This window comes from Ovis aries, chromosome 9 (assembly GCF_016772045.2).
Source record: "Ovis aries strain OAR_USU_Benz2616 breed Rambouillet chromosome 9, ARS-UI_Ramb_v3.0, whole genome shotgun sequence".
NCBI classification, from domain to species: Eukaryota; Metazoa; Chordata; class Mammalia; order Artiodactyla; family Bovidae; genus Ovis; species Ovis aries.
In genome coordinates, this window is record NC_056062.1 from 49,720,355 (window position 1) to 49,732,671 (window position 12,317).

At 42.9% G+C, this 12,317-nt stretch overlaps 1 protein-coding gene across 29 annotated transcripts in view; it reads right to left on the reverse strand.

The window, feature by feature from the left end:
* Positions 1-2,019: 2,019 nt before the first annotated feature.
* The window catches only part of STAU2 (staufen double-stranded RNA binding protein 2), a 311,536-nt gene continuing 301,238 nt past the window's right edge, over positions 2,020-12,317 (reverse strand). For all 29 annotated transcript variants that reach the window (XM_060393813.1, XM_060393809.1, XM_060393806.1 and 26 more), the window contains 2 exons: positions 3,935-4,023; positions 2,020-2,775 (listed from right to left, as the gene is read on the reverse strand). In XM_060393813.1, the coding sequence (XP_060249796.1) occupies positions 2,682-2,775; positions 3,935-4,023 (183 nt within the window). In that variant the 3' untranslated portion in view covers positions 2,020-2,681. The remainder of the gene's footprint in view (positions 2,776-3,934; positions 4,024-12,317) is intronic.

Here is a 12,317-nt window from a genome sequence, read left to right on the forward strand (position 1 = left end):
ACCAATCAGTTGGTCTAGATCACATTTCCAAGGTCACTAGGAGTCCTGAAAAGCTATGTATAATAAGGTAAGTTTTTCATTAATCTATTTTTATTTTATGGTGCAGGAAATTGGTTGAAGCTGTCAAAAAAAAATCACCATTGAGAATGTTGGCTTGGCCAGAGAATACTAGGACACCTCAGAGAGGTCACCCCAGGAGAGGGGAGGAGGGTCCTTGTCACAGCCTGAAGGGTGGTGTCTCACCATTGATCTTTGGCAAGTTGTGCTGGTCAGAGTTCCAAAGCGCAATATTATATTTCCAATTAAAATGTAAAAACAAACCTCTTCCATAAAACACATTGGCTTCAGCCCTGGGAAGTGACTACAAAGCCTGCTGCTGATTGAGAAAAGCTGAAAGCAGACACTGTAATTGATAAAGAAGATAAGTCAATCTGTGTCCTTTAAAGAATAATGAGTTCCATTTTTCATCAAAAGGATCTCCCTGTGCTGAAGAAACATTCTTTCAATAAATCTACTTAATGGTTTCCCCTTAATGATATATAACATGGCAGGCCACCCATCATTTGCAATGCTAATTCAACCCAAAGGAAACCCAACCAGTTCCCAGGAAGGGCTGCTGGAAAACCATCCAAAGGGAAAAATTTGAAAGGTCTTTTGGGGCTCCTCAAGTAGGTAGATGGGATGGGATTTTGAATACACAGAGTCTCACTAAACTTGAAACTCGATGCAAATGTCCATCCACTACCCCCACGGCCACTCCTGTGTGCTCACCTCCAAGGATGACTCGTCGGATGGTTCCAGAGTAAATACCTCAGATGCTTGGGCTGTGAGAAACGATGAGCTTTGTTTGTTTCCTGAGCTCATCCATCTCCCACAGCCCGGCCAGCCTTGGTGGTGTTGGGACCGTGGGCTGTGGGAGGCACTTTATGGAGTTTGAGAAACTGAAGATGTGTTTTAAAGATCCTGCCTGAGTGATGCTGATGGGGCATGCTCCCCGCCCAGCCCAGGGCCAAAGCCTCAGGTGCTGAAAGGCCCAGGGGAAGGAAGGGCCTGCCCCCTTACCGAGGGTGTCATTTAGGACCCGCCTCACCTGGTGCCAGGCAGCAGACTTATTGTTTGACCTGGCTGATCTTCGTGAACCCCAACTTTACAAATGGGCTGTTATCTCCACCAGGGCCCAGACTTTGGGGAGAAAACCTATTTCCTCTGAGGGCACCCCAGCCCTCTCGATGCTGGCGGACTTCCCCGCCTGGGAGTCATTAAGAACAACCCTCCAGTGATTTCCTTCTGTTGCTGTTTGTTTATTCTCCAGTCGCGTGTGAGTCAGCCAGATCATGACTTGCGGTGGTTTTGCTTGGGAAACCTTATATAATTCTAGGCCTATTGTCACGTTGGGCCGAGCAGTTAGACCATAGAGTGTTTTCTCATTGCACAACGTTGGCAGATCAATAGGGAGAAAACCTGAACGATGAGGTGACGCTGGCTGGTCAGGAACCTGGCTCCGAGTCACCCAGGGAGGCAGCCCCGCAGTTTCGCAGAGGCAGCCTGGTGGCGAGAGAATCCTGGACGCCCCCTGCTGTTGCCACTGTGCAGTGTGACGGCCTGCCTTCAGGACGGGAGACACTGGGGTGATGTCTCAGAGGGGAGAGCGAAGCAAGGAAAGAAGAACAATGACCACACTTCACACAGAAACCGACCACATTTTTTTTTTTTTACTGCGTTGTCTTCACCCTGGATTCCAACATGCTGGTCCAGAGCATGGCTGGCAAGACCTCTATGGATCCTCTGACTGGCTTTCCTTCCCCACCATGTACATGACTGCTTTTGATCCCACTCCGTGACCCAAGTGCAGAGGCAGTTATCAAAGAACACTTTGGATGCAAACAGTGAGCGGCTTACAACACATGGATGGGGTGGGAGCGATGTCCACCACGAACGTGGAATCCACATAAATGGCTGGAGAGGCAAGACGCCTCCTCAGTGGCTAATAGGATGATGGAGTTCAAAACCCACAACTGGTTTTTGTTTTCTTTCTGAATTCCTGGCGTCTATTGAAACCAGTTGTTCTACCCTTATTTCATATGCGTAATCACAAGTCTGACCTGATTTCCACCATGTTTGTTGGCATACATCTTTGAGTGGTGCACCCTGAAGTTTATTCATACTGATATAGGATGAAGCTTACAAATATCTGCACTGAAAGAGAAACTGGGGTGACTCTATATGAAGACAACGACCATCACATTGCACAGCACATCGTTGGTTAATCTTGGAATCGTCAGGCATTATTTAAAATGAGAGAGAACACAAGTGCCACGAGAAAACAATCCTAACAACAGAACCAAACCCAATTTCTCTATTCATCATTGAAAAACCAAACCCAATTTCTCTAACACTTTTCATTAATTGTTATTTTAAGCTCCAGTAGCAGGATCGGATTTCTGCTGCCTCTGGGCAAATGAGTTATGATCTGATCTCAAGTTCCAAGGGAAATGCTCAAAGTTTTATTTTCCCCCAGTTGAATAAACAGTCCTATGTCTATTATCTCTTGTGTTAGAATAGTGTTGTCTTCACATAAGACTCAAATCATGGTATTAGTCATTCATTTCCTTGAACACAGACACCCTCATGCGTGCTGACAGGTTTATAAGGATGCGGTGGCAGCGCGGTTATGGGAGCTGCTAGATGACCGACCTTGATTTCTTGCAGTCCTGAGCGATGGAGCCCGGGTGTGTCTGGTTATTGTTCGCTTTCTCTCCCAGATGCTGGGCTTGTCTGGAAGATTAATACATTAACAAGAGCTGAAGGTCCAGGGTTGCACATCTTCAGACATGTTTATTAGCAGATGGCACACAGGATTCAAAGGTCACCACAAAAGTGACATTTTAAAGTGAAACAACAATATTTATGTTCAGATAGTCTACTGATGAGATCATGTGGAAATGGTTTTGATTAAATTAGCTTATAAATGGTTGCCAATCTATAGACAACTTAAAATGCCACGTCTGTTTACCAAATGTTTTCTTCTCACGCTCTCACCCTTTAAATATTAATGACCAAATGCTGTTTTTTCTTGGTCAGCGTGGGTGGGGGGTGGGGGCAGATAAGCTTTTTTTAACTGTAAGATCTGTATATTTGGTTTTGGCTTCCCAGGTTATCTGATTTTTTTTTCTTCATTCTAAAAATGTTATCTCCTGTGTGAGTTCTGAAATCTCACCTGCTATTTTTCCTGCTTTGAAAGAATTTGGATTCCACTATCGTAAATACAATGGCTTGCAATTTCTTTAGTATAAATTGGGTCTCTGGAGGGACCTAAAGTTCAGTCCCTCAGATCAAACGTTATGTTCAATATCATAAAAGAGGTATGAGCTGGATTTCAGAAATTCTTATTAAAGCTCGATTTGGCCTCTGCAACCCTCAGGAGCCACAGTTGTGTGACAGTGTGTGCTAGTGTTTCATATAACAATGCAAAAAACAAAATGCAGCCAAAGGGAGAGAACCCTCCTCTCATCTTCTTTTTTTTTTTTCCCCCTCTCTGTTGTGCCTACAACCTAGCAGGGCTTTGAGGGAAAAATTTTAGCTCAGAAAATGATTTAGTCAGAGAACGCTCAACAGTCTGAAATCAAAGTCATCTTTTGTGAGTTTTGCAGGTCTCTGTGGTCCATAAAACTCACAGAAATATTTCCAGCAAAGGCATTAAAATGCAGAAATAATGATCCATCAGTAGATTGAAACTTTCACAGAGATATTTAGAGGCAACAAATATGAACATATATGCTGGTTCTCTTTTATTTACATTGAATTGTGTTATGAATAATTTTGCAGGATATAGATATTATTGTCCTGAGTTTTTCACTTTATTATGATGTTGATCTTATTTTCCAGACAAGTTACAAAATTACAAATGTAAGAATACCACAGAAGATGTACTCACTTTTCAAGAGAACCTTTTTCAATATTCATTGCCCCTTCCATTGAATCCAGTCCTTGTTCAGAAAATTGTTTCAAGGCACTTAAAGCTGCCTAAAAATGAAAACAAACACACAAACAAGGAGATTCATTCACTGACGTTCATGTAATAAACAGGAATGCAATGGTAAAAGAAAGCTGTGATATATAGTAAAGGCTATCATTTTCATTCGTCTAAATAAATGCTTTTTTGTATCATTTAACAAAATTACACTTGAGAGGCTATATTATGATGGAGCAATGTATATCCTAGAAAGGCTTTAATTTTGTGTGTTTGGGGGGAGAGGTGGAGAGAGGAACCTGCATAAACCTTATGCCTTATCCATAATTTTGTAAGATGGCAACAAAGTTTTTTTCGCAAATGTAGAAACATGTCATAGAAGCCTATCTATCTTCAATGACGATTTTTGCATCATTTCTCCTTACATTCCGGAAGGTACATGTTCTCTTCTTCCAGATGTGAAAGCATCAGATATTTTTTTCCCAACTGTCCAAAGCTAGCATAAATGTACTGGTCAATTTCATAGACATTTAGCCCCAACCAAGTCACAGAATGTGAATGGTGAGAGAGACAAAAGACACTCTTGAATTCCGAGGGATGGTATGATGATGGTATTCTGTATATAGAGAAGAAATCTGCCTCCGTGGGGGCCCTGGGGAGGCCCGCCTGGCCACCGCAGAGCCTCCTGAGGTAGGGATATGCCCGGATGTGTGGGATGCTGAAGGGTGTTGACAGGCTGGTGGAGCCTCGCGGAATAGCTGGGAGGCACCAAAAAATGTGATGCTGATAAGATCTGCATAACTTGTTGACACTCTTGTGCACGGTCCAAACTGTTATTTCTTTGAATAAGAATTTGGTTCTTCTTCCCCTCCCCCACAGCCCACCCTTTTAAGCTCGATTTAGAAGGGCTTTGTTGAGTCTGAGATAGGTGTGAGCAGCCAGGCTTGTTTGTATCTTGGAGATCCTGCTGGGTCACACTTTGGTCATCTGCATCTTCTCAAAGGCCTTTGTAAAAGAGTTAACTCCTGCCACTGCTCAAACTTTTATCTGCCAGCAGCTCCTTTTGGGTAGTTAAGTGCATGATCTTTTCCGCATCTCTTTATGCATAATATGTCTTTTTGGTTTGGATTTTTAAGTTAATAGACTTAATTTTTTTTTTTGAGAGAGCAGTTTTAAGTTTATAGAAACATGAAGCAGGGAAACCCTCTTCCTTTCCCTCTCCCTCAACATCATTTCCCTTATTATTAACATCCAGCATTACAGAGGTACATTTATTACAACTGATGAAATATTGATATATTATCATTAACTTAAGTCCACAGTTTACAGTAGGGTTTGCTCTATGTTGTACATTCTATGAATTTTGACAAATGTACAATGTCATGTGCCCACCATGACATCATAAAGAATAATTTCATTGTCCTAAAAATTCCCTGTGTTTCACGTGTTCACCCCTCCTCCCTTTCCACTTCCCCATTCCTGGCAACTCCTTTTTTTTTTTTACAATCTTCATAGTTTTGTCTTTTTTGATGCCATACAGCTATAAGTGTACAGTATGTAGCATTTTCAGACTGGTTTCTTTCACTTAGCAATATGCATTTAAAGTTCCTCTATGTCTTTTCATGGCTTGTCAGCGCATCTCTTTTCATTGCTGAATATATTCTATTGTCTGGATATACCACAGGTTGAGGGACCTCTTGGGTTACTTCAGGTTTTTGCTGATGATGAATAAAGTTGCTATCAACATCTGTGTACAGATTTTTGTATAATGTTTGTAACATTTTTTTAGTCCTTTTATTTTTAAAATATCAACTGCTATATTCAACCAAAAGGACTAATATATCCTTATCTTTTCCTTCAGGCTGTTTCTTCCTTTCAGATCTCTGAGCTGATCTTCCCAGTTCAGCTGAATGCCCACTGATGCCTCCGCTCTGGCCTGGGAGAGCTGGGGCAGGGGCAGGGGGAAGATGGGGCAGGGTGAAGATGGGGCAGGGTGAAGATGGGGCGGCTGTGCTGGGCTCTCTGTTTCACCACTCTCTCTCTAACCCCGGAATCCTTTAGGAATGGCAGTTCCACAGCCCCATTACCCTTGATCTTGGTCTAGGCTCCTACTACACAGTAGCTGGCATAGGTTACAGTGACACGTAAGCACTAACCTCAGTTGGGTAGGACGAATATGGCCATCTCATTGGGGTTACTATTACTGATTGAATTATGTCCACCCTCAAATTCGTATGTCGTTCCAATCCCCCATACATAGAACATGGCCTTAGTTGGAAATAAGATCTTTGCCAACATAATTAACTAAGATGAAGTCATACTAGCTCATCCATCCCGGGTGGCACAGTGGTAAAGAACTCGCCTGCCAATACAGGAGACGCAGGAGACTCGGGTTTGATCCCTGGGTCAGGAAGATCCCCTAGAGTAGGAAATGGCAACCCACTCCAGCTTCCTTGTCTCGAAAATTCCATGGACAGAGGAGTCTGGTGGGTTTCAGTCCATGGGTTTGCAAAGAGTCAGCCACAGCTGAGCTCACACACACACACATATATTAGATTAAGGTGGGTCCCAACCCATTATGACCAATGTCCTTACAGACAAGGAAAATTCAAAAACAGAGACACATACCCTGTATGAAGAAAGCAGAGATTGGATCGATGCAACGGAAGCCAAGGACCACCAAAGGCTGCCTGGCAACCACCAGAAACCAGGAGAGAGGCACGGAACAGACTCCTCCCTCAGGGCCCGCAAAAGGAACCAACCATGCCTACACCTTGCTCTTGCACGCCTAACCTCCATAGCTGTGAGACAAGAACTTAGTGTTGAATTTATTGTGGGTGGTCCTTTGTTACGGGAACCCTAACAACAATTACAGGCACATCATCATTCCTCTCTCTATAAGGAAAGACCCTCTTTCTCCTCTCTTTGATATTTCCTTTATTGTCTTTTTATTATAAAAAGTTTCTCATTACAGAAAAATCATAATATGTAAGCAAGCAAAAAGAATGTGAAAATATTCAGTCTTACACACCACTCAAAACTTGGTGCATGTCTTTCCAATCCTCTTCTATCCCCCTCCCCACCGGCGCACACCTTAATCTGGATCATATCCTAACACTATTTTAGAACCTGCTCTTTTCACTGAATCATTAGCGATTTTCCATAGCAACAGAAACACTTCAGCAACGTCATTTTGCAGGACTACACAGTACCTCACTGACTTTATGTGCCTTCCTGTATTTAACCAGTCCCTACTGTTGGACATTGAGACCACATCCAATTTTTAGGCTGTTATTAACATTGCACCAGGACCTCCCTCGGAGAAGGCGATGGCACCCCACTGCAGTACTCTTGCCTGGAAAATTCCATGGACAGAGGAGCCTGGTGGGCTGCCGTCTCTGGGGTCACACAGAGTCAGACACGACTGAAGTGACTTAGCAGCAGCAGGACCTCCCTGGCAGTCCAGTGGTTAAGATTTTGAGCTCCCATTGCAATGGGCATGTTTTCCATCCCTGGTCATCGAACTAAGATCCCACATGCTGTGCAGCAGGACCCAAAAAACAAAAAACACTGCACCAAGCTTTCTAATACTAAATCATTGCCTACTGTCCCAATAATTTCCTTGTGATAAAGTCCTATAAGTTGAATTTCTGGACCAAAATGCACGCACATTTTGAAAGGTGTGATATGAACTTCCCTCTGCCCTCAGAGAGGTTGTATCCACATCAATACTCTGAGGAGCACCTGTTTCTCTAGGTCCTTTTGGAATCACCTCTCAGAACAACTTGTGGATCATTGGAGCCAACCGGTTTTGTCATTTTTATGGCCCCACTTTATTTTTCATTTGTCCATCCTAAGCATTTACTTTATTCACTAGACTTAACTTTGAGGGAAGTTTGGTTGCCTTCAAAAATTAAATTCACCCTCAAAGGACTCAGATTTGGACATTTCTCCTCCTTAAAATAAAAAGTAATTCACACAGGAATTGGACTTTTATTAAAGTCAGTGAGGTGACCTCTGTGGTCCTTTCCAGTCCTGAAATACTCAGGGGGCCTGGGCAGCCTGCCCACGTGACTGTGCTGAGCATGTCCCTATGGGTGTGCACATCCTTGTGGGCTTGTCACGTGAACCTGAGTGCTGAAGTCCCGCCCCCTGTGCACACTCATGGAGGGTGGCACCAGGCCTGCTCACAGTACGTGAATTATTGACAGGAATGCTGATTTTTATCAGTTTCTTCCCAAATAGACATTATAGAACACCTTCCATAGTAGTCTATCTGCACTGTGGTTGGTGTTGCTGAATGAGACTCCTGAGCGCTCCAGGGCTTCTTGGTCCTGTTTTATTCCCAGCATAGCCAAAATGACCACCAGTACAAATTCTTAAAAAATAAAAGCAAAACCCACTTATGGGCTAACTGTTCAGCCCATTTTTCAGTAGTTGCTTGGGGAATACAGGTTGTGTCAACATCAGAAATCCTATGTCTTGGCTCACAGAGTCCAAGACCCAATGAAACTCGTTCTCCTCCATCCAAAAAGAGGTGCCCCCTAAGAGATGAAGGTGAAGTCTCAGGGAGCAGGTTTCGTGCTTTAGGTCTTGCAAAAGCTTCTGGATGATTTAATCAACATGACAGGCAGGTCCCCAAGTGCTGTCAAGATGACTGTCACCGCTCCAAGAATGTCCTCCCAGCTGGAATGGCGGCGTACTCTTTCACTTTGTGCCATGAACGGATTTTCAGAATTCTTGTGTGGCTGGTTCCCTCCAAAGGTATGTTTAAAGGCTTTTAAATAACATTCCCTTATCTGTCTGATGAGATAATCCAGCCCACATCTTATTGATAACCCTGAATACAATCACTTCTAAGTATGAGAGGACTTTTTCTACTTTATAAAAGGCAATGAAGATACTTTATCTTCTCTGTAAACAGCAGTCACTGCCATTTGATGAGCATCCCTGTGCCACAGTCATGAGACCAGCTCCCTTACCTGCGTGACCTCAGGTGTTACCACAGCCCTGCAAGGTGGGCCCTTCTCATGAAGAATTCAACAACCTACTCAAGGTCACATGGTTAGTAAGTGGCAGAGCAGAGGTGTGAACTCGGCACACATCCTGGGTCATATCACGTTATTTTCTTCAGACATAAAAACTGCTCACATTCAGCCTAGCCAGTTTCAGCATAACTCCTTCCAAAGTCCGTCTAGTCTAAAAGTCTAAACAAGGTTCGGCTAGTCAAAGCTATGGTTTTCCAGTGGTCATGTATGGATGTGAGAGTTGGACTCTAAAGAAAGGTGAGCACCGAAGAATTGATGCTTTTGAACTGTGGTGTTGGAGAAGACTCTTGAGAGTCCCTTGCACTGCAAGGAGATCCAACCCAATCCTAAAGGAAATCAGTCCTGAATATTCACTAGAAGGACTAATGCTGAAGCTGAAGCTCCAATACTTTGGCCACCTGATGCGAAGAACTGACTCACTGGAAAAGACCCTGATGCTGGGAAAGATTGAAGGCAAGAGGAGAAGGGGATGACAGAGGATGAGATGGTTGGATGGCTTCACCGACTCAATGGATGTGAGTCTGAGCAAGCTCCGGGAGTTGGTGATGGACAGGGAAGCCTGGCATGCTGCAGTCCATGGGGTCACAAAGAGTCAGAAATGACTGAGCGAATTGAACTGAACTGGATGGACCTACAGACAGTCATATAGTGTGAATGAAGCAAGTCAGAAGGAGAAAACAAATCATTCTATAACGCTTAGATGTGGAATCTAGAAAAATGATACAGATGAACTTATTTGCAAAGCACAAATAGAGGCACAGATGTAGAAAAGAAATATATGGATACCAAGGGGGGAAGGGGGTGGTGGGAGGAATCGGAAGATTGGGATTGACATATATACACTATTGATACTATGTATTCCTGGGGATCTTCCTGACCCAGGGATCGAACCTGCATCTCCTGCATTGGCAGGAGGATTCTTTACCACTAAGCCACCAGGGAAGTGGTAAAGCAATGGAATATTATACAGCCATAAGAAGAATGGAATAATGCTATTTAAAGCAACATGGATGGACCTAGAGATTATCATGCTCAGTGAGGTATCAGTGAGTGTACAATATGGTATCACTTATATGTGGAATGTAGAAAAAATGATATAAATGAACTTATTTATAAAATGGAAATAGACATATGAAACAAAGTTATGGTTACCAGAGAGGATAGTGGGTGGTGGTGGTCAGGGTCAGGGGAAGATAAATTAGGAGTTTGGGATTAGCATATACACACTGCTGCTGCTGCTAAGTCGCTCCAGTCGTGTCCGACTCTGTGTGACCCCATAGATGGCAGCCCACCAGGCTCCCCCATCCCTTGGACTCTCCAGGCAAGAACACTGGAGTGGGTTGCCATTTCCTTCTCCAATGCATGAAAGTGAAAAGTGAAAGTGAAGTCGCTCAGTCGTGTCTGACTCTTAGTGACCCCATGGACTGCAGCCCACCAGGCTCCTCCGCCCATGGGATTTTCCAGGCAAGAGCACTACTACACATAAAACAGGAAAACAATAAGGGCTCACTGTATAACACAGGCAGGGCTTCCCTGGTGGCTCAGTGGTAACGAATCTCTTCATGGAATTTTCCAGGCAAGAATACTGGAGTGGGTTGCCATTTTCTATTCCAGGGGATCTTCCCAACTAGGGATCAAACCCATGTCTCCTCTGTCTCCTGCACTTTACCACTGAGTCACCAGAGAAGCCCTGGGATTGTTTTTTAAAGGTCTATCCAAGGCAGTAGATGTAGCTTTGTTTGAAAGGTGAAATTTTCTTTAAGTGTTTTTAAAAAGTGGATGACATTTCCTTTTCTTAGTCCTGTCTTTCCAGCTCAACACTTGTATCCATTTGTGTGTGTGTGTGTTTTTCCCTTAGAGGAGGGCATCTGCATAGATACATAGAAATATTTTTGTCCCCCAAAGATTTTACAACTGTTTTGGGAGTAAAGCCTCACAGGGTCTAGAACAGATGTCACTACCATTTCACGTAGGGATTGTTTTGTGCGTAGTTATAGCAATGCCAGAAACATGATGCCAATAAGACGCTTCCCATGCCGGTTTGCTGGTCTTGGTTTGCATGTGTGTGTGTGTGTGTGTGTGTGTGTGTATGTGTGTGTTCACAGGATAGGGGTGAGCCTTTCCAGTCATTTCTGTCATTTCTAACTTTCCTCTGGTTGATGAGCAATTAAGCAAACTTGAAACCAGTGCCTACTCTTCCTGCTTTCTTCTGCAGGGATTAAATAGCTTGTTAATGACAATGTAGCAGCATTAAATCATTCTTTGAGAGACAACAATGGTTCATTAGCAAAATGTGAATTTTAACTCATCCCTTCTTGACACGCAGCACTTTTAGGAGTCTTTGAACTGGATGCCCAACAGATCCTTTTCTTTCTTTCTTTTTTTTCCATTTCACACTTTTCCCACCAATTTCACATCCTGAACCCCAGAAACAGGCTGTTCCCATTAAAGTCAATGGTAACCATACAAGTACAAATGTGGCCTTCATTTTGAAGTTAAGTGTTCAAGGTTTGTTTTGTTTTGCCTTTTCCCCCTTAAAGTGCTTGCTCATATGGAACTCTTCCTGGGAGTAGATCTAACTGCTGGACTCATTTCAGAAGGCACACAAATGGCCCTATATGTGGCTCATTAAATCAGTCTCCTTTAATGAGAAAATCATAGGCTTCAAATTACAAACATCTTCAACTGAGCTGAGGACTCCTCTCACTTTTTTTTTTAATATGGCTCATTTTTAAAGTCTCTATTTTATTTGTTACAATATTGTTTCTGTTTTCTATTTTGGTTTTTTGGCTGCAAGATACATGGGATTTTAGCTTGCCAACCAGGGATCGAACCCACACCCCCTACATTAAAATAAGTCTATCCACGGTATCGCCAGGGAAGTCCCAGGACTCCCCTCACTTCTCGTCCTAATAATCTTTGAGATCAACTCTGTGAAATCACTTAAATGACTGAAAAACCAGAAGGTCTTTTCTTCAGTAGGTTTGAAGCCTTACTGCCCAAAGAATGTGAATTTTAATGTTTCTAAGTTATCATTTTCTTACTTTTAAAAGTCTGTAACAAAATGCCAAGTCTCTCTTTATATAAAATAAAAGAAACCCCAAAGAGAACATTGTATTTCTAAATTTTATCACATTATGATAGAAGCCTCAATCTGTACTACATTTCAGATGAATCAGTGGTTGGACTTAAGAAATAAAAATAGGATTATATTGAGCTTTAATTAAACCAATTGCTGCTCTGCTTTCTAACAATTTCACTATCGTCCCCACTTTCATTTGTGCTTACACAATCCTGTT